Source organism: Haliotis asinina, chromosome 3 (genome assembly GCF_037392515.1).
Source record: "Haliotis asinina isolate JCU_RB_2024 chromosome 3, JCU_Hal_asi_v2, whole genome shotgun sequence".
Classification (NCBI taxonomy): Eukaryota; Metazoa; Mollusca; class Gastropoda; order Lepetellida; family Haliotidae; genus Haliotis; species Haliotis asinina.
In genome coordinates, this window is record NC_090282.1 from 7,437,754 (window position 1) to 7,461,016 (window position 23,263).

The 23,263-nt window shown below is 40.8% G+C and overlaps 3 protein-coding genes across 4 annotated transcripts in view; 2 read left to right on the top strand and 1 right to left on the bottom strand.

The window, feature by feature from the left end:
• Positions 1-890, top strand: part of LOC137277308 (solute carrier family 22 member 3-like) — a 28,067-nt gene extending 27,177 nt beyond the window's left edge. The window contains exon 9 of the mRNA XM_067808967.1: positions 747-890. Coding sequence (XP_067665068.1) covers positions 747-890 — 144 coding nt within the window. The remainder of the gene's footprint in view (positions 1-746) is intronic.
• Positions 891-5,872: 4,982 nt separating this feature from the next.
• Positions 5,873-14,282, bottom strand: LOC137279185 (organic cation transporter protein-like). Its single transcript, XM_067811673.1, has 10 exons — positions 14,133-14,282; positions 12,451-12,677; positions 11,258-11,488; positions 10,356-10,558; positions 9,265-9,981; positions 8,759-8,893; positions 7,831-7,916; positions 7,186-7,303; positions 6,490-6,562; positions 5,873-6,193 (listed from the first exon to the last, which is right to left on the bottom strand). The coding sequence occupies exons 1-10, from the start codon at positions 14,266-14,268 to the stop codon at positions 6,053-6,055; spliced, it is 2,067 nt and encodes a 688-aa protein (XP_067667774.1). The 5' UTR covers positions 14,269-14,282; the 3' UTR covers positions 5,873-6,052.
• Positions 14,283-16,925: 2,643 nt separating this feature from the next.
• Positions 16,926-22,945, top strand: LOC137277412 (small ribosomal subunit protein uS11-like). 2 transcript variants are annotated; one of them, XM_067809123.1, is made up of 8 exons: positions 16,926-16,985; positions 17,954-18,060; positions 19,253-19,388; positions 20,118-20,248; positions 20,640-20,665; positions 20,827-20,901; positions 21,643-21,708; positions 22,283-22,945. In XM_067809123.1, exons 2-8 carry the CDS (start codon positions 17,979-17,981, stop codon positions 22,388-22,390), a joined length of 624 nt encoding a protein of 207 aa, XP_067665224.1. In that variant the 5' UTR covers positions 16,926-16,985; positions 17,954-17,978; the 3' UTR covers positions 22,391-22,945. The 2 variants fall into 2 exon arrangements, with proteins under 2 accessions (XP_067665224.1, XP_067665225.1); XM_067809124.1 differs by having other exon boundaries at positions 16,939-17,017.
• The last annotated feature ends 318 nt before the right edge of the window (positions 22,946-23,263 follow it).

The window sequence follows — 23,263 nt, forward strand, 5'->3', positions numbered from 1 at the left end:
TCAGGCGACGTCAAATCGTCTGCAGGGAGCATATGTCCATACTTGATGGTCACGTGTTGTTCCGCCATTTACAATTTGTCACATTGCCAACAGACGCCAGGGGCGCGCACGACGTCAAACTGGTCGTGTTTTCAATTCGGGTTTACACTTACTTGATCGTGTTATCGTATCTGGCGACGTCGAAATGGACGTCAAGTAAATGTCAGCCTGAGACCTACTTTATGATTTGCAAGACGTATACGTAATTTCCCAGTGTCTCCCAGTTTATTAACAAAATGCAGCTAATTACGAAGTAGACACTATATGTTGTTCACTTGTCACTGGGGAAACATGGGTTGATGTCCCCTAAGGGCTGAGAGAACATAGACAAACATCGAGGGTTCAATCCATGGGGTCCGGGGGACCAGTGAACAATGTGTTTAACGTACCGAACACCTTAAGGTTAACTTTGAATTGTTTGAAGCACGAATACAAAGAGTTTTGTAGCCACCGCTATAATTTGCAGGCAAGAAAAACACAAATAGAGCTATATTCCTTTCATATCGATTTGCATTCGTAAAACAACGGTAATTTCCGTACATCATACTTGATTCAGTGTTATTCGAGATATAGAATTACCACCATGAAGTACCAAATGAGTTTGGTATCCCAAGCGGGGTACATTGAAAATGACAGAAGAGCACTCGGCCAATCAGACAGCGACATTCATGCGTGAGGTAAGATAAATGCCATTGTTCCTATTCCAGGAGGACACCATCCCATGGCTTCCAACGGCGTTGATTGTGATCCTACTGCTAATAGCCACCTTGGCTATCTTACCTCTGCCGGAGACGAAAGGGAACGACTTACCAGAGAGTGTTATCGATGGTGCCAACATATACGAGAATTGATACAACAATTCTTCAGTCTATAATCAACGTTTGCCATGATAGCAACACGAACATCAGCCAATTCAAAACGCAATATCACTTTTTCTGCCAGGCATACGGACATGCAATGGAAAAGTGTGAATCAGTATCAATGTGTGAATTAGCCACAATTATATCGGACAATAAAATATGCAGTATCGGCATGTTTATCTCTCATCACAGCAACAGCAACAAAGAAATGGAAATTGTTTTACCTCTGGCATGATAACTTCTTTGAGACTGAGGCATTTAGAAGATGTGAAAAGAACAGTTAATTGGATTGTCTACTTCTTTAGAGCAATGAGTTCAATGTCCCGGTGTAGGTACTAACAAGAATATACACATAGATTGCATAGTGAGTGCATACAGTTAACATGGTTGATGTTCACTGATATCTATTTAGTGATTCTAGCAGGGTACCTTGATGTACCGGGTGATGGGTTGTGATTAGATCAGTTTCATGTAAAATTAGATTGTAATTAGCAGGTAGGTAGAAATATATTGTTATTGGCTGTGATTACAATGCACAAAAGGAAGCATGGAAGCCATAGAGAAAAGGAAGGTATGGTTGGATTACTGGCGTTTGTCATTGACTAGGTGGCGACAGACCGAGGAGATAAAATAATCTCAATCCCGATTAATGGTGGAGTTGAAGCGTTGGATTCTCGTGGTGTCAATGATCTGGCCGTAATCAATGATAAAATTACATTTGCAGTATGAAATGGATGAATTCAGGTTACTGTTGACCTTTGCTAGAACAATGCTCAAAGTTAAAGAACAAACTGAAGGCATTCCTGTTTTGTGGAGAGCTTCACAGCCTACATTGAAATATGAAAGGAACGAGGCGGTTACATCTGTCTCTTATTTCTAGTTCAGGTGGGTACATAATGGAAGGATACATGACATTTTCAAAAGTGAGAATGACAGAGGTCCGTCGACATACGTGAAGCTAACATAAAACGTTTGGGGTCAAATGAAGATTGTGTCAGTTCGCGAAGAAAGCCGTGCTTGCCTAAAGAACCTAACCCCAATCTGGCCTAAATGCCGACCAGGAGGCCCATTTACGACATTTAATTTCCGGTTTTTCTTTTCATCTCTCCAATTACCTGCCAGAGATGCTATGCAGTAGACAGACCACACATTAGTGCGGTGAACCGTGGAACGAATATGTCTTTGTTCATCATATGTTATGTTTGATTTGTATACTTTCCTCACAAAGTACAAATTCTTGTACCAGGTTTGGTTGAATCATATCAGTTCTACGGACTCATTGTTTCCCTCCCACCTTGATTTTTTCCCGCTAAGGAGCGGTGAGGTACCTTAGTAGTTAAAGAGTTCGTTCTGAACGCCGAAGAGTTCGATTCTCCACGTGGGTACAAGGTGTCCATTTCTGCTGTACCCCGCCGTGATATTAATAGAATATTGCTAAAGGCGGTGTAAAACCAACCTCACTCACTCACTCTTAAACCCATAGGGCCCTAACACACTACTAAGACGTTCTTGTGTCTCGGTCCTGTTTTCGCTCTGGCTGTTCAGCCAAGGCATGTTTCATAATCGAGACTGTGGTACTGTTGCCACACGAAGAAACTACTGCCTTTGCATTTAGTACTACCACTCTGTTTTGTACAGCCATTGTAATTACATGGATTGTTTTGTTAACCAAACTGTATGATAGAATTGTAAGTTGTATAAACACTGAATTCTTTTGCGTTGAGTTTCTTGGTTAACGTTAGCATCATTGTGGAAGCCGACATGTAACTTTCAGTAAGACTGCCGCAGCGCAACAGAACATTTATAGTTCTAGGTCCTTATTTTCGAAACGTTTGTAGCCCTACGAACTTCTGAAGTCCATTCTTAACGATTATAGGAAAACTCTTTATCCTTGGTAAGACGATTCCGGTAAAAAAAAAGTCTCCTTATAGAAATTGGTTACGATCAAAGTTACGTATTCTTAAAGCTAATAACGATTCGAAAACAGGGGTTCACGTTTCACAATGCTATCATAGCGCTACGTAAGTCTGTGGAGGCACGGTGGTCGTAGAGTACGATAGCCCAAGTGAATATTTTACCTCCGCAATGTAAAGTGGTGAGATTCCGACTAAGAAGTGCACGTAGGGTCCTGTTTTAGTTATTCCAAAACAATATGAAACCTTGGAGCACCAGCACCCTCGTATCTAATGTATCCGAAAAACCTTAGAAAATTTATAACAAATTTAAAATTAACAGTGGCTAGCTAGCCACGGTGTAGCATAAGTGATAGCCAATACATGACCTATCACATCAAGAAAATGTGGAACATCAATAAAGGATGACCAGACTGTCACTAGATTATGGCTCAAACCTGTACAGCTTTATGGATGACAAGGTCTTATTTATTGCATGGAGCACTCTGCAAGAAGTTATCACCCATATACAATTGTTTCATGTTTGAGTCACCAACTTCTAGATTCGTTACAGAACGTATGCCGAACAACTAAACGCTTTTCGAAAACCAATCATTTCGTGTTTTATCTGAATTGTCCATACAGTCATGTGCTATGTAGTTTGGTTTACTAACTTTCACACTTTCACAATCCCATTCACACTCGCTTTCACACTCGACACAGTTGCTGCTCATGTTCACAACCCTAAACATTATATCACCTGTAGCTACTTGGTAAAGAAAGTTAAGACATTGCTGACAACACTGAGATGTCCAGCGGCGACCTTGCCTTGGCTGTTCGGTCACGTTGACAATCAGCTGACAAAGGTGTGTCCCTTCACTATAATAGACCAGTTGTGGCACGGTCATTCAATGCATTGAAGAATTTCACTTTAAACAAACAAAGTAAATGGAGTAAAGTGATAATTCGACTGTATACCCTCACACTTGTGCCATGGCAATTGAACATTTAAATCTCAGAATTTTATTCAGCTAAAGATTAATAATTTAATTTAATATATCTATTCTCAACGTAAAAAGGATTAGGGACAAGTTCTTTTCACTTATAAAACCCCTCTCCGACAGCATCCACAATAACTGATTCCATTACAAGCACTTATTAGAAACAGGGACAGAGAAAGATTGAAAGATAATATGAGGACACACAAGGAGCATAGAGAGCAGACTACTGGAATCGTTTAGAATTGCATTTGTATTAATGTACGTTTTGGAAAATAGTTTCATTTTTATGATTTGTCAGACCTGCAATGCCCTATAAAATAACCGATAATGTAATGATCACAGAATTACTAACACATACGTCTTGAATAGATTTAAGCATAATCTACGTATGTTGATTGTATAATGGACATTCTAAGAAATAGTGATGAGGTGAGGATGGATCAGTGATTGGCCCTACACTGTACAGATCGTAACATAATCTCCTAGCGTCATGACGTAGCTCAGTACATTTTCTAATTCCTTAAGAATAGTACAGTTGACGGGTATGGTGTTATTATGCTCGATTTAAAATTTGATAGTGAAGTACAGTTTCTTACATCTGTAGATGAATTGTTCCACAATCATAGAATCGATGGGAAGAAAGACTCATAAGATATTTTTCATTCTTGTTCTTGGCATGGATGTTGCCTGGATTTCTTGGATTGCAATTACTCCTGGAGCCCTCGCACTGAAAAATTATTTCTTTTAGGTAAAATGGACTTTTGTTTTGAATTTTATAGACCAGAGGCAGTTTTTCTTATTCTTCTACGCTCCGATAGTGCGTCCAAGCCGGTTTCATGATAAAGTGAAAAAAAACCCCAATATTTAGGAAGTCCTGTAATAATTCTTGCAGCTTCAATCTGGAGCCTTTCCAGGTTTAAACTTGGTTCTTTTCCGCAGCTCTCCCAGACTTCGCATGCGTACTCGAAATGAGGTCTTCGAAAACGCTTTGAATATTTAGTGTATTTCTATTTTTAAAGATGTAAGTTTTCTCACTGAGTAAATCATTTTAGAGGCTTTGGAAACAATATCATATACATGGGAGGACCATTTGCCGTTCGATGAAAGTATTACTCCCAAATGTTTATGATCTCCTACCGTTTTGAAAATCTTATCTTTAACAATAAGTTAGTCGGGCAAATATCTCTGAGTGAGAAAAGTAATGATTTGTCTTATCTGGACTGTATGATATCAACAACTTGTTGGCCCAGTCGTTTATCCAAGTCATTTAATGAGGTTTCTATCCTGTTAAGATTTCAAGACGCCTTGTCTAATGATGTGTCGTCTGCAAATAGCCGCGTTATGCAAATCATCACCATCATTATCTAAATAATCAGCAATATCATTTACATAAACAATGAATAACAACGGACCCAACACTGATCCCTGTGGGACGCCAGCTTGGAGTAACTTTGGTTTAGACAGGGCTCCATTAACGAAGACCTTTTGATAGCACTTATATATGTAATTACATAACCACTCTAACAGTCTACTTTTAATACCATACATTTCCACTTTATTTATAAGCCCTCAGTGCCAAACACGAGCACAAGCCTATCATCTAGAGCTTGGCATATTTGATGATATATGTTTTAATTAATTGATGGACAGGTGACCTCCCAGCTTGGTATTTGAACAATAACTTGTTCTAGGTGAAGTAGTTAGATATATGGTTGTATACAACTCTCTCACATAGCTTACCAACACACATTTCTAAGCGATATCAGCCTGTAGTTTGATGCTTCTGTTTTGTCACCTTTCTTGAATACAGGCATTGCATGAAGTAATTCCCATCCTGATGGATACACACCTATTCGTAATGACAGTTGAATGAGCAGTTGGTGTTCGCAGACGAGTAGGGATTTGTTGAACTCTATGACTCATTATCCAGGAGGATTACAGCTCGTATACATATAGACGATCCTTGAATACTGAACTGCTTACATATCGGGCAATACTAGTAAGCATGTAAACTCTGCCGGAAACTAAGACACTTAAGACACTTCTTCAGTCAGTCATTCATATGAAAAACAACAATACGTAGATCAACTTGAAACAAACGTATACATTATCAGTGAAAGAAACAATCATTTTCCCACAACCACAGTCGCCGATACAAATTGAAAAGCAGCGAACATCTTGGGGTCACTAGATTTATGATGTCCTCTGCATCACATCCCAGAGTTTGAATCTGCCGCTGTGTTCTGTGCGTAGGCTACAATTACTTGTACAGTTCTTCAATGTCATTCACAGTCTGGGGCAAATCTTTTCCCTTCGTTTCGGGCAGAGGAATAACGGTAAATATAGCAACGAAAAGGAGAGCCGAGATAAGAGCACTTGGGAACCATGGTATGTCCTCAGCCTACAAATATAGAACATATAACCAAAGTAAATAGCAAGAGAGGACGAACTTACGATCGTTGTTTGCGGATATGCATGAAACGAGCCACGGTGACGTGTACTGTGTGACTTCGCGCTCACTTCCAACATTAAGGCGGGATAAAACGTTATTGTGATTCCTACTTGCGTTAAGCTAATCACAAGGGTTGGGGTTAAGGGTGTCAGCTTGTCTTGCCGAAGGTCATGTGAAAGCCGACAGGAACAGGGCTGGAATATTCTTAGATACAACGTAAAACCCCAGCTCATATTTTCACTTACGACAAAGACAATAAATGGAGCTCCAAGTGATCCCAGTTTCGCCGCCATTCCAGCTGTGCCGAACCCGATCAGTCTGAAAGCAAAACCAGAACAGCGATGTAACACTGGAAGACGATGCGCCCATCCCGGTCACGTCATGCTTGGGGTAAGGTAGCCCGAAACCTGTCATCTTGGCAATGTCCTGCATCTAGACCACCTAGTATTTAGGTCAATGACTCGTTAAACCTAGGTTAACGCATAAGCTATATCCTCATCCCAGATGAATCGCCTTCAAGCCATACACAATATAGACTCGAGAATCTTCGCAAGGTATCGAACTCACCACTGCCACCACTGTTCCTCATCGCAGTTTAACAAACCGCAGCCAAACTGGCCATGGCTCCTTTCAATAGAGCCTCCTCTTTGCTTTGGATTAATCTTAACGTCGTCTGCTCCTAGACTCGAAACATTCCGCACAAATCTTAAAACCTGTCTATTTCCTTTGTGATTTGACACACCTATGCACGGGTCTAATTTGAAACAAACATATTACATGGACAGATTGTTTACATATAACTATTATATACCATAGACAGGTTAATGTCTCCTCATGTCCTGTGACGGGATTATGGGTGATCACTACCATGTTACATCATGTCATTGTTCCATGATTTCGTTATGCTATGAATCCAATCAATATGTTACTGTATTACTAACCTGTAGGTTGTTGGAAATGTTTCTTCAACGTACAGAAAGAGAGTGTAGTAAGTCCCGGACACGCCTAGTTTTCCAACGAATCCGAAGAGTGGTAAAAGCACCGATGTAGCGTCAGTGCCTGCACATATACGAGATAACAAATACATATTCCAGGGCTCCTTCCACAGAGCGATCTCAGCACTAAGGCGACTTGGCTATTTGATTAATTAATAATATTAATATTATTTATATGATGATATTTATATGATGAGTATGATATCGTAATATTGAATTCACGGATTTTTATTCCAATATACTGGGCCTGATATGTGGCATCGATGGGGGCTACATTTGGATGAACAGGTCAGAGGTTCCCCTGTGATTCTGGTCCATTCTTGAACATGTCATTAGGTAGCCTCCATAAGTACATGAGTCGTAATTCAAGCACACAAACTTAGATTGGATTTAGCTGCTTCGTTAACTGAAAAATCATCTTCAGTTTGAATCACTGACAAGGAAATGGTCTGCTTTGAAAAAAATGAACGTCTCCAACCCTAACTCTAACATATGAATAGATGTGTTCCTACACAGCATCAATAGCGTGGGTTCCTCAACAAAACTCGCGTGCGACTTTACACCACAGAAACCGCTCCTCCTTATACTCACCTGCAAATAATCGAACTATCGTTGAAAGTGTCAGAAAAACTACTGCAAGACCCAAAAAGAGGAATGTTGTTTTTTTTCTTCCAATGCTGTGAAAAGATTGTACCACGAATGAATCAACACATATAAAGCAGGTGTATTGTTACAAGGGTGGTGATGTGAAATGGCATTCGTAACTACTCGTGTCATTCCGGCAAGTTTGTAGGTCACGGAAAGAGACGAGTAGCTACGAATGGTGAAATGGGAGCGTAACGTTGCGTTCAAGATTATTGCACTATATGCAAAGTGCACCTACGCGTGTGACCGCTTGTACCAGAACGGACCAGCTTTACAAAATGCTTTGTCTGCTGATGTGCTGCACTTTGGACAATACTAAGACGTAGTGTGCTCACTCCGAACCACAGGAACCCGTTATCGCTATGTTTTGTAATATGTACATTATACTCTCTGTGTATGTGTGTACATCTGTGGTCTGTGTTTTACTTCCATAGTGATAACGGGTTCCTGTGATCCGAACCGACTCGTCCTTGTTTTATCTACATTGCGTTTATCGCACAGCAGGACAAGAATTCTTTAATGTATTTCGTGTAAATGAAAGAATAAACGTGTCTCCGCTTGCCGTGGGGATGCCCTGTTAAATAACGATTTGTTTTTCAGTGGTTTAACCATTTACTTATTAGAACTTCAATTCCATAATTATAAACATAAACAAGAAATATTCAGACTTGCATTTGCACCGCTCGCCTGTCACAAGGAAAACCTGGGTTCGATTCCTCATATGGTACACTTTTCTCCCTATGACACTGAACGAATATTAGCGTAAATAACGAATAGGTCAGCTACTCCGGTATTAAACTTTATTACACGTGTATAGCTGAAATACGTTTCAAAGCGACTGTGAAACCAGTCGATAGTTTGGTCTGAGACATACCTGTCTACTGAGAAAAGCAAAATTATTGCGGCGGGGAGTTCAGACAGTACATTGACGGTGAAATTGAGGTACGGGTCTTCGGCGAGAGCGCTCTCCGTCAGGTACAGGGTGTAGTATGAGAATCCGACGACGAACCTTCACCATGTTAGACATCAGGTATCAGAAAGACATACAATAACGATCAATGCTCAAATACATACAGTACGACAAGGTATTTGGTTATTAATAATCATTCGTGTTAGAAACGAAATAATAAATAATGACGTACATCCATTTACAAATTACACTTTGTGCAAAGGAAGTGTCGACAAGACTGCGACTATTCATGTGCTTTCGAGAGAGACTTGACTTGACTTCATTAATAATGGACGTGTCATTAACATGACACAGACGCAAATTAAGATGCACATGAGCATGTCTATTACACCCAAGGTTTATTAAAGATGAGAAATTGAAACATGTTGCATGATTTTCCACATTTCGTGTCTTTTAAACGTTGTACTTACCAAACGTAAATGTAAATAAACAGGTTTATTAATAAATGTTTATTGCGAACAAATGCACAGCAGCCGGGAGGATCAGCGTCGACATTGAAGTTAGTATGTCTCATGACTGCTCTTGATTCTGTTGGTGTTGTTGCTGATGTTACTGTTCCTGCAGCTGATGCTCCTGCAGGAACAGTAACATCAGCTGTTGTCGTGGAAGGATGAGGGAGACCTGATGTTCTTGTTGGACTGTTTTCGGAAATTGGTGTTCCCGTTGGTATAACTTCTGTTGTGTTATCCTTTGGACCTGATGTTTCCGTTCTTTTATCCTCTGGACCTGATGTTTCCGTTCTTTTATCTTCTGGACCCGATGTTTCTGTTGGCGAGTCTTCTGGACCTGACGTTTCTGTTGGCGAGTCTTCTGGGCCCGATGTTTCTGTTTTCGAGTCTTCTGGACTTGATGTTTCTGTTGGTGAGTCTTCTGGACCTGATGTTTCTGTTTTCGAGTCTTCTGGACCTAATGTTTCTGTTGGCGAGTCTTCTGGATCCGGAATGGTGTCAGAAGCTGCGGAAGACGTAGATGTTGTGATAGCTTCTTCCTCATCGTTGTGTGTTATGCCATATATCAGCTTTTCGTCAACAGTTACATTATTAAACTCAGCGGCGAATTCCACCAGTTTTACGGCAGCCTTTGTTCGTCCAACAGCGAATAGCCAACGAATGGACTCATGCAGTATACTGAAATATGATATTTTGGACACTGGGTATAAGAGACAGCAAAAGACTCGTTCGTCACATTCTTGTTTCGAAATAAATATAAGGTAGGAAACAATTTTCCTGCATTGTCGCGTCAGTTCTAAATCTTGCGGATCAGACATTTGTACTGACATTCTATTTTTTGTCAAATCTTCCGCATCACACGGCATGCTTTCACAGATTTTAAAGGTCACCCCTCACTACTGTGAAGAGCGTTGGTCGTTTCGTTAAGTATTGAAAGAATGCAATGTTCTATATACCTTTTTCATACCTAATCTTCTGTAGATACAGATCTGCAGCTTTCATAGATTTCTTCTAAAGCATATATATATACCATAAGCAGTATGGATACTTACAGAATCTGAGCAAACACTACAAGAGAGCCAGCCGCCAGTGCATACTGAATGGTCCGCCAAGACATCAACCTCAGACTAAACCCAATGGCGCCTAAGGTCAAGGCCGATACCGACCAACTCAGCAGCAAGAAGAACGCCACAAACTTTCTTTCCTTTGTAAGCGTTAATTCCAGTGCCATAGTCACAAGCACAAGCATGACCCCCTGGAACAACACAGCAGCAACATAGCAAAGTCGTTTGAACAGAAAGACCTGGATCACTTACTGCGAGTTTGGAACCATTGTGCTTGCTGCTTTATAACAGCTCGCCCCATTGTAAACGACGATTACACTTTCGGGTTACTGTGAAAGCGCACCCCAGTGAGGAAATGGATGTGTACGTTTGATGTTGGCAATATTATATTTTGACCTGAAGAATATTTTTCGAACCAAATCGAGAGGAGGACGTTGCCAACCTTTGCTCGCTTCGCTCGCATACAAAAGACTCCTCATTTTCTCTCAGTTGCGCAGCCGTATTTGCGCTACAGAAAGAGAAATGCCCCGGTCAGTGTGGTACAGGCAAACAGAAATGATAACAAAAATGATATGATCATTTGTGTTTGGGACTAGGCGATCGTACCTGATGGCTTCTACTGGTTGGTAATCAAAACCACCAACCAACTCATGTGTTAATCTGGAATGCCACCACTGATGTTATGGCGTTGTGTTGGGTATTCTTGTCACATAAATCCCCTCATTGCCAGACATCCCTGAATGTTTCTTTGGCTCCCCTATATTTAACACCTCGTATGTACTGGAGTAGTTCGAGGTGATCAGGATGCTCTTGGGAGTTACATTGTCTTAAATCATACAGCAGCTTGTAAACGGTAGCAATAGCGACATGGAATCAAATTAGACACTCACATCAATAAAAATACCACTGAAGGCTTTAAGGACTGTGAATTCAACAATAGATCGGGAGAACGCCATAGCAACTGTCAAGAGCAGGGTCGCCGCATGAGCTGTGATGAGCATTGGCCTCCTACCCAGCCTGTCGGCCAGAAGAGGGATCAAGATGGCGCCGAGGGCTTCCCCTGCCAGAACCAGGAACTGCGGGAGTCTCGACAGGATCTTTCTGTCGCACACCAAGCTGAACTGGAACATGAGCATATTCGTCTGACCCAACACATCATGTTTTGAAATGGAAAGTCCCCTATACCTACCTATGACATAACAGACCTCAGTACCAATTTCCCATACAACAGACCCCAGTACCTATATCCGATACAACAGACCTCAGTACCAACCTCCGGTACAACAGTCCCCAGGTACGTACCTCCCATACAACAGACCCCAGTACCTGCCTACAATACAACAGACCCCTATCTCCCATACAACAGACACCGGCACCTACCTCTTACATGACAGACCCTGTACCTACCTCTGACATAGTAGCATAATAGATTCCTGCCTTTTTATGTGACAGACCGAGTTTCCGAGTACTACCGCTGATACAATAGACCCATTACCTATCTCTGCACCTACCTCCCATATATCAGACACCAGCACCTACCTCTCATACATCAGACACCAGCACTTATAGCTACCTCCCATACATCAGACACCAGCATCTACCTCCCATACATCAGACACCAGCACATAACTCCCATATAACAGACACCAGCACCTACCTCCCATACAACAGACCCTGGAACCTACCATAAAACAGACTCCAGTACCAAACTCTGATGCAACGGACCCCAGTACCTACCTCCCACCCATCAGTCTAAATAAACTTAGCCTCAATACTTTTCGTTACGCTCCACTACTGTAGTGTAACGAAAAGTACTGAGACTAAATTTACAGAGAGTGTACTTTCCATACAACAAACCCAAGCACATATCTTTCATGCAACAGACCCTTAGTATCTACCTCCCATAAAACAAACCTCCATGCAACAGACCCCAGCTACCTTCCTCCCATTCAACAGACCCGAGTACCAACCTCCAATACATCAGAGACCCCGGTACCTACCTCCCATATAACGATCTCAGTACCTACCTCAGAAACAACCAGCCCCGGTATCTACCCCCGATACAACAGACCCTAGTACCTACCTCCGACACAACTGAAGTGAACGGAGGAGGCCCGAAGTCCTGGCCATCTAGACATCCTACTGTCACCGTCTGTGAAGATGTTGCCGTGTTTACGGTGACGTCGACGGTACATTCGCCGTAAATGTCATCAATTCCTACCACGTCAACGGCAGGGACGTTTATTGACGCCAGGATGCCGTCGACTGACTGGGCGGACAAGGTAGCACATTGGCTAGGTACTGCTTTACCTGAAACAACAGCACGCACCAGTCTATATGGGAAGCATATTCCGTTTCTGTGCCATTATCATCGGCCACGCAAATCGAACGGCTGACAAGGATTAGGTTGTCACAATACTGGAAAGTACAGAATGACGAGAGAATGAAACTACACCTTGCCAGTTGATTTTGTCATATGATTGAGTTTCATTTAATAATATGGTGACACATAGATAGTGCAACCGAAATATGCTGAACTATCGCTGGGTTGCTACGACATGAACAGTTCTACGTGGTTGAATTATGTAAACCTGACATGTGCTTCTCGCTCTATATTAGATCATCTCTTGTTTTCTCAGAATAACTGCATTTGAGGTTTTTGTTTTGGAGGGACAGGTTTTACTTTTTTCGCTAGAAAGACCTCTTCCCAGGTTTTACTTTTCCTAACTTTATAGGAACATAAACATTCAAATGATACAATGTGAGTGCTTGAAAATATCGTTCGAGATTGCACTCAAAGTACAAATGTATACCCTAGCGAGATTAGAACCGCAACTCTCAGATTCATAGGCAAAGGCTCTACCGCGGCCACCAGGCCGTTGAAGGTGGTGGTGTAAATAATCTACGTATTACGTGCGCTTCAGTTATTGTTATGTAGCTTCTTTAAATGATCCTCTACATTGTAATTATCCATCACTGACGGTTTTCTCCTTGGTTTTGGTAGACAATGCAAAACCATCGGGGTCTGGAAGAAGAAATTGTTATCCATAAACAATGTATATAGAGATGATGGGTTTTGTAAATACATGCTCTCTGCATTTCCGTTCAATCCAATGAGGGATGGATAATCTACAACATAATCTGTGTATAGTCTCCCTGATCCAATCAACAAATACTGAGGTGGCGAACTACTGCGTGGCTGGAAACTGTCGTTCGTCCAAGTACGAAACAGAACTTGAAACTGACAGTTCGAGTTTGCACCGAATTCCGTCGGTTCGTTTTCGTCCGATCCAGCCAACCGGGAAAAATAGATGCAGCTTGTCTACAACCCACAGACACAAAAACACGTCATGTGTATCACACCTACCTGTTTATGTAATTACATAGTGTGACAGAGACAGAATCTAGGTACACGAGTCATAAATCAATATATCCTGTTTATGGTGTATAGCCTGATGGGTGTTAAGTTCAAATTGTATGCGGTCAATGATTGAAGCTGTGTATTGCATATTGTCATTACCAGACAGGCATGCAGACACATAGGTGTCAATAAAACAGACATTGAGTTTTGTCTGTGACAAAATTAGTGCATCGTATAAACTGCAATTTCGCGGGCTTTTTTAATCGCGCTATTTTTCATCTTTTAAGTTGAATTTGTCATGTTTGATAATTTGTTTCTGCTGGGCTATGTCGATCTCCCCACCCTCACACACCCACTCCCCAATAAACAAGATATAGTATGTGGTCGTGCACAAAGTAACTTACCCACGAAGATGTAGCCCAAAACCCCATACGTAGCTGTTATCATAGATAGGAAGAGCCATATATACTGGCAGATGTGGTACCGTTTCTTGGTTCCCAGTGCTTCGAGAACATCTTCAATACGAACATCCGAGTGCATTCCTGTTGCGTATGGAGCACAGATCCATTTGATGCAGGGATGAGATGAAGACCAACGTGAGTCTTTTCGCTGACTTATGTGGGTCACGTTGTGCGTGGACGTGACACTGCTACTGATGTTGTATTAAATCAGTTTGCATAGATAGACGGGACAGCTAAATAGTTTCAAATCTATCTAATGATACGAAATTGACGTATGAAGGAGGAAGTGGCACATGACATTAGCAAACACACGTAGGTGTTGTCCTGTAGATCCTGGCAACTAGCAACACTCCACGTTGTTGTCCTGCAGATCCAGGAAACTAGCAGTACGCCAAGTTGTTGCCCAGTTGACCCTGGAAACTAGCAGTATGCCAAGTTGTTGTCCAGTAGATTCAGGAAACTAGCAACACACCAAGTTGCTGCCCTGTAAATCCAGGGCACTAGCAGTACGTCAAGTTGTTGTCCTGTAGATCCAGGAAACTAGCAACACACCTTGGTCATGTCCGGTAGATCCTGGAAACTAGCAATACACCAAGTTGCTGTCCTGTAGATCTTGGGAACTACCAACAAGCCAAGTTGTAGTCCTGCAGACCGTTGAAAGGTCTCAAATCTTGTTCAGTCAAGATTTTTCGACTGTCAGACAAAGACTGTCAGCATAAAACTGCAGTGTTGTATTTTATTTTCGGTGATATTTAGGATCTTCGACAGCAAGGAAATGTATGTGTTTACGTATGGAATAATTACAGTCAAAGTTGGCTGAGTATTCCGAGGCTAGACATAATAAAAGTGGTTACAACTACAAAATACAACACGAAGTCTTTACTTCGACTTAGCTGGACACATCATAGTTCGACACAACAATGTTTGTTTGTATGCGGTCGAAACTGCTTATGTAGGATTCAAAAATAATCATTTTATCTCTCCGAGTCTGCTGTTTAGTTGACTGCTACTATAGTCATGCGCGCTCATGAAAGTCACCAGAAAGGTCGCACATGCTATGAATAATAAAAGCTCTGAGTTGGAATTCAGAGAAACACACCATGCCTCGTATGTCAGCTCTGCAGTTACTGCTGGTATACAGAGGCTGTGAGGTACCCGAGAGGTCATAGCGTTCTTGTGTCACGCTGAAGTCCCTGGTTCGATTTGCCACTTGGAGACAATGTGTGAAACCCATTGCAAGTCACACACTCACTCATTCACTACTGATTTAATCAAGCAAACACAATGAACAGTTGTATATCTAGTTCAAACCGTACCAAAAATTAATGGTTATTACAGAAAATATAGGAGAGTTGTTTCTGATTGTTAGGTTGACCAGGAATGTATTTACCTGATACCGCAGGGTGAGCTTCTGGTTAGTATGCAGTTCATGATGAAGGCGATGATAAACAGCACCGCGTGGGTCACTCTTGTTTGCTGCTTGTATGAACGAATTGTTTGTGCAGCAATCCTATATCATTGTGACATCAATTTCAACAGAGAGATTATTCGGTGGGTGACTGACATATTTTGATGTGGCAGTGATATCAATTGTGTAAGGATTTTCCCAGTGTAATACATTGTACAGGTGATATAATCCTTTTGACTCAAAAGCGGACTGATGAATTGCAGTCTAACTCGAAAACTAACATGTAATATTCAATGAAGTGCTGATCATAACCAAAGCACCAGACCAAAGCTGTTTTTTTTTTAAGATTTTTTGTCCTGAAATTAAGTCATTGATTCATTTACCTGTGCTGTGTCGTCTCCATATCCTTTCTCGCACGTTTGACTGTTCCTCTCTTTGCACCTCTCGTTCCTCCTTCGTACCAAGGGGGTGGAGGTGGGGGTCATTCACATTGTACATGAAACTCTATACAAAGCATCATCACCATCCTAGCCATAAATTATGAACCGTCAACTCGGGGAATCATAACGTAACAACTTCACAAGACATTCACGTTGACAACTAAATGTTCAGGGTTTTCGTATACATGTACGCATTGATTTACAGCCCACTGCAACATGACATATTCAGTCGTTTGAATGAAGTTGAATGCCTTATCTATTCTTGACCAATCAAAACGCCATTAAAAGATAATACAGGTCTGAGAAAGCTTTGAGAACGCTGCAACGTTGCTGGGTAGTTTATCTTTCGCTGTCTTCGGGACCTGCGAGAGGACAATGTCATATTTCGGGGTTCTGCAGATGGAAAACGGGTGGTACGATGACGATGGTATTTGCCAAGTATTCCTTCAATGGCAGCCTTAATGCGTATATTTTAATGAACACTATACACTAGCATTTGTTCCCTTTCTACATGAAATTACATTTCAGTCCCGGTTAGTTACAGTTTGTAAACTTCGAAAGAGAGAACTGATATGTAACATATGTTATATCTGGGAGTACTTTTTCTCAGTAAAGAACTTGTTCTATAGAGAATAAGATCTCATAGTTTTTTAAATATTCATTCAATCCTGTCATTGGTTTCAAAATTACTCATTCAATTAAGAAAGTTCAAAGTGATATTTATATACTCAGCGTGTCATGGACATTTTATAACAACAATAGAGCGGATTCAAACGTAATTACTTTAATTAACAGAGAAATGAAGCGGGTTGATCTCGAATGGGTGTTATTGCAGAGTACCGAGTGATGACGGACATGTACGAGATCTTCCGAAGGAAAATGGCAAGGGCAGATAACTCTCAGTTCCTGTCGCGAAACGTGCTGCGAGATGTCGACTCGTGGAACTAGGTGAATATGACACATTTAGTAAACTAGAACAGGTATTAAAAGCAATCAGTGAATTTACTACAGTGTTGGAATATTGCACTCCCTTTAGAGGAAATGTTCTGTGTAAAACGTGGGACTACGGGCCGAAACCTTTCCATCTATTTTGTTTTTAATGTGACTTTAACAAAATGCAGGCTTTAAAATCTACAGGTGCTGAATAAAATCTGAAGTTCAGATTTTATTCTGCACCTGTAGATTGTAAAGTCTGCAGGTGGCGGCAGGCCCTGATAGCCAACTGACAATTAAGTTATTGAAAACACTGGTTAGTCGCCTTTTACAAAACAGCATGGGTTTCCCAAGACCAGGATTTTCACAGGCCCTATGTGAGTTTATTGGAGTATATTTATGGAGTGAATGAACATCAAGAGTGTCTCTCTGAATCTGTATTAAAATGCAAAGTATGATGAAAGGTTCAAAGTGATCAAGGGTAACATGTTAGAAAATTGTTGAAAATTTATGAAGATAAAAATGTATCCTTCATACACTAAAGAATATCAGTTTTCTGTACGTATGGCCGACCTCTCTTTCAAAACAAGCATGAAAATTTCAGGTTATTTTAGCTTATGAGTATAGCAGAAGGAATAAATCTATATGATATGTATATCAACCTTCGTGCATGGGATCTATGTATGTTTGTTGGACATATGGAACTTCCTAGTTGAAGAAGTTGAATTTTATTAAATATATACTTGTTTGAAATTGATCCATAGCAACTCATGCATGTTATAATATTGATGAGTGCTGCATTCACAAGTTCAGAAATTGATGCAGTATGATGGCATCAATAAGATTATCACAAACATTTTCAAAAGCATTGTTCACGAGAAGTTTATGCATTATACATTAGCAAGATTTATCATGTGTATAGAGTCCAACATCAACTGTTTATGATCTGCTGATGTTAATCTTTGATTTATCTTGAATTTTAGAGGTTGAGATTCCAGCAAGTAAGTCATGCTTCGCTCCGTGCTTGTCGGTCTGAGACGACCTTTCACCTGTGTTGTTCCTTTGATGAGGCTGCAACCAGTCTGTCCAGGTTAGAAGTTTACAATGTATGACAGACCAGCGACAGTTTAGATAGTGCATCTATTAAAGTTGTAAAGGATCCATTGGCAACTATATTCTAAAAGACATATATGGTCCATGTTGTTCCCTGTCTAGCACTTTGCTAAAATGGAAGCATATCATCATATGAGCGAAATATTCTTCAGTACAGTGTTACACCTCACCTCACCTCACCTCACCTCACCTCACCTCACCTCACCTCACCTCACCTCACCTCACCTCACCTCACCTCACCTCACCTCACCTGGGTATTATTTTTGATCACCATTTGACCTTTAAGCCTCATTTAACACATTTTAGAAGTATATGCCTGAAGCTCCTTGATATGTTAAAAGTTGTCTCAAACTCTAATTAGAGAGGGGATGAGAAAACTCTCCTCAAGTTGTACAGAGCTTTGATCCATTCTAAAGTGTATTATGTCTCCATCATGGATGGAGGGTGTAACAGCGAATTTATTCTATCCATCACCTGGACCTAAGGCTCATGATTATCTAGTGATGTTATGTAACTTCTGGGGGAGGATGTTCCTAAGTTGGGTAACTTTTGCCCAATCCAATACATTTTTTAGCAAAATATGTTTTATTAAAACAAGCCTTCAGAACCTCACAGATTCATAGTTTTAACATAATGGCAGGTGAGCCATTGCTAAAGCTATGCCACCTTGAGTTATTTTTACAGTATCTTCCTAAATTACACTTGACTTAATTCAGCTATGCACTGGACTGTGTTTTTAATTTTCTTTATGAAGTACTCAGGAAAATGAAAAAGTCAGGAAAATATTGCCCCAGGTCAGCTTTTCTCGTCTCCACCATGGTCATTATACAGCTCAAATGCTGAAATCTTAACTCGCTCGCTTGATCACTCACAAACCAACTTCATATGAAAATGTTGACATTACTCAGTAAAATGTTGTGAAAGATCTTTTCACGAATGTTAATGTCAAAGCATGTTTTATACTTCTCCCAGTGTCTTAAAACTGCCATAATGTCTATTCATTGCAACCAAAATACCACCACAAATTGTAATACTTTAGACACAAGCACAATGATAAAGCAGTTATATTTCCACAAACCCCATGACAGGACACATCAACTAACAATTTGGTGTGATCTTCATAAAGAATGATGTTTCAAAGCAGCAAATGAAAATGATCATTTTGCCAGGTGAACAGAAAGCAGTTCTCCACTCCTCTCCACCTCTAACAGTCTTGGACAAGGATAACCGACACAAGAAGTTTTTGTTAGCCCAGAAAACAGAAACTCTTTCTGTTGATGAAAACATTGAGGTGGAAGAATTTCGGTGAGTTAGTGAAACCGCTTTGTCAGAGGATCTGTTGATGTGACATTTATATCTAATTTAAAGTTTCAAGAGTTTGTGGACCATGTCTAGTGTATCTATAAAATCTATCAGCATTTTGTTTTATTTATTTTATTTGTCTTTGTTAATGATCAAGGGTCGCAGTTTTCAACGAATCTGCGGAAATCCTCAGATTTAAATGCAAAACAGTCAATCTTCAGATACGTCTAAATCCAGGGAGAAAATATTTTAGGGGAGAAGGTCCTGCTTACCAGCCTCAAGTACCCACATCTGTGTCCCATGGACTATCAAATTTCATAATTTTACCATAAGCTCATTAGATACATTGTTGCATCCCCAGGCCCCAACTGATTTTCAGCTGAAATCACTTCCACCTGTTTCTTTCCCTGTATGATGTTTATCCCATCAAATCTTCTGATGGGAAAGGAGATCACTTGTTACAAAATGGATACCTACATGCATTGAGTCCAGTGTGGAATGGAATCATAAACCCAGGGACCAACTGCAGTTACACAATGGCTGATTGGTGGGGTTGATGATTAAGAACCATCTCTCTCTCTCTCTCTCTCTCTCTCTCTCTCTTTCTCTCTCTGTCTGTCTGTCTGTCTGTCTGTCTGCATAAATTCAAATAATCCAGGTATTTTTGTATGCTGCTGTGTGATAATTGGTACCATTGTAATACTGGTGTAACTCATTGTATATCTCTGTCAGCCCCGGCTCAGTATATCCAACAATGGAGACTGCAGGGATGCTGGTTGATGGGATCAGGTTTGACAAGCTTCCTATCGTTCATGTCAAGGCCACACACAACAACACAATCGTCACTCTCACAAATGGGGAAGGTAGGCCTATAAGATGTTTGTGCTTATTGACTAACTGACTGCAAACATACTATAAACATAAGTAGCTGAAGCAATAACAGGATTCGTTTGTTAACCCAACCCTCTTGTTGGCAACAAGAGATGACTTGAAGCCATAATGTCATGCAACATAACTTGGTTGTTATAGTTACGTTTGAATGGCAGTGAAATAATTATCTGTCAGTTAATGGATGGATTATGCACATAAGTAGGGTCAGTTGAGCATGTGATGACACAGTGGCCAGACAACTTCAGTTATTGTCCATTATGGTCTGGATTTATGTAGCTATAAAAGAATAAAACAGATGTCTGGAGGATGCCAATATCTGAGATTATGAACAAAGACTAATCTATTGATGCATTTGTGTTGTAGGAATGGCCATGGCTAGTGAAAGTGGGGTGAGTATAGGAGGAGCAAACTTGAAAATTTGTTTCAAGGTGATTAACAATCTTTACAAGGTACAAATAGTACGATTATACCATGATAATTTGATAAAAACTGTTGTACCATGTAACCTGGAGAAGAGAAGTGTTTCAATTGTCAGTGCTTGGTGCTGCAGGGCTCTGTGGGGTTCCGGAACACCAGGAAGGGGACGAATGTTGCTGGACAGGCAGCTGCCCTGGCACTTGGAGAGGTCAGTGAGATACTCACCACAGAGGCTTGCAATACATAAACCTGATATCAAGGTGTAGATTGTAACTGTCAGGGGCTCAGGAATTGTATAGTGATCAGTGGTGAATATAACGTTTTGAGAAAGAGGGTGCACAGTTCATTTCCACCTATTTTCTCAAGAGTCTTAATGGTCACTTAATAAGCATTCACTCTGCACCCCCTCTGGATCCGTGAATGGCGCTTAAAGTGTTGATTGTGTGGCATGCTCCTGTTCTTGAAGGTAAGACTCCAGATGAACACAAGACTCAAACTGTGACAGTCAGATTTCAGTTGTCAAATCTGAACAATATGAGCGAATAATAATTATCTATTCTGGTGATCGTGGATTCAGAATGTCACAGTCTAGGTTTTCTAGGTTTTTTCCCCATTTAGGGGATGTGGCTACTGAGCTTGTACAGTGACAGGAAAGAAAAGTGAAGTCATCAGTCTTGGAAGTTCATGTTACTGAGGCTCTGCTGGCCTTAAAAGTGAGTGAATGAGTTTAACTTTATACTGGTTTTAACAATATTCCAGCAATATCACAGCAAAAGACAGCAAAAATGGGCTTCACACATTGTACCCATGTGGGGAATCGAACCATGGTCTTTGGTGTGACAAGCAAATGCCTTAACAACTAGGCTATGTTACCACTCCTCTGGCCTTGAGACAGTATCTGTGTAGATACAGATGTTGTGAGGAACTATAACAACATGTTTCGTTACAGAAAGGTCTGTCCAAAGGGGTAACAAAGGTGCGTGTCAGCATCAAGGGCATTGGACCTGGCAGAATGGTAACTATTTAGTCGTATTTACAGTCAAACTTTAGATGGTGATTTTTGTGTCAGAAACTACTACAAAACAATTTTTGAAGGATTGATGTATGTAACAAGTCACTTGAATGAACCCGTCTCTAAGCAGGAGTCTCTTGGTGTCTTCTGTGAATCATTATGTGTCTTAAATGAACTTGTCAGGCTTTGGCAGTGTTATGTGGTGACTTATATGGCTTTCAGTGTCGAAGTTTGAAACAAGTTAGGTTCTCCTATGTGACTGACAAGGTGAAGGAGACATCCCCAGATACCTTACATCTCGTTCTTTTCTGTATACACTTATACTCAAGGGAGTTCATGGTCAGGGATTGCAGGACAGGGTAATTATACCAGACAGGCTCCTAACGTTGACAATAAGTTGCTAGAACTGTGAAAACAGTGCATCACAAATTGTTGAGAAGTCTTGGAATGTGAGCACTTTCTGTATGCATTACTGGCAAGTAATATATTTTCTAACATATCAAACTAACACAAAGCAAGCTGAAATAGTGTCCCCAGTGTCACTACCACCAACCCACTGACTGTTTCACTGTTCCAGCCTGCCCTGAAAGGACTGCAGATGGCTGGCCTGACCATTGTTTCCATCACAGATGCCACTCCACTGCCTTTCAATGGGAACCGACCTCGCAAGAAGAGACGCTTGTAGTGGATTTGCGTATGGTTTCCCTAGTATTATGTGAATACTAAGTGTATGTCATCATGACCTGGCCTTGTGCAGACACCACTGTTGTAGCACTGCATATAGAAGTATGCTTGAATATCAGTCTCTCAGCAGGTTCGGGAAAATCCCAGGCTTCCATATGTGTTCCATTAATTTGAAAATTTTCCCGACATAGTAAAATATGAGCCCTGTAAGATATGAAATTTTAGCCAGGCCACCTGACAAGCCAGTTAAGCTTATATCATTGTCTGTCTGCTGTCTGTGCAGCAGATGTTCGAATCTGATTTGGCAGCCACATTGGAAAACATTCTGTTGTAAGAATGGGATGAACTTTGGTTTATTCTATATGCTGTTACTAGAGGCTGGGGCACTGACAAACTTTTAAAGAAATTGAATTGTTTTATGAAACTGAGTTAATAGTTACTAGGCAATGACATAACTTGTCTTTATTCAGTTGACTTCATGTACCGGGATAGTGAGTGCCATGTAGATTGTGTGTTAAACTGCGCTGTAAGTTTGTATAAAAAATTGTATATCACAGTGTGATGTGTTTTGACTCTATGATCAGAATGCTTTTCAAAGCATATCTACCCATCAGCATGCTGGAGCACAGCAACCCATTGCAGGTGATAAGAGGCGGCCAGATCGGTAACGTCATGAGCCAACAGATTTGGTCCCGGACAACCCAACCTCATTGTAGGAGGCCCTGAATGGGCTTGTAGGAGGCCCAGTATGAATTTGTTGCAATCCATTTCCATGATGAGAAGATGAAATTAGGTTGGTGGTTTGGCTTATATATTTCAACAGACTATTTTGATACTGATTTTAAGGATCAAGTTAGGACCTTGGCTTATGCGT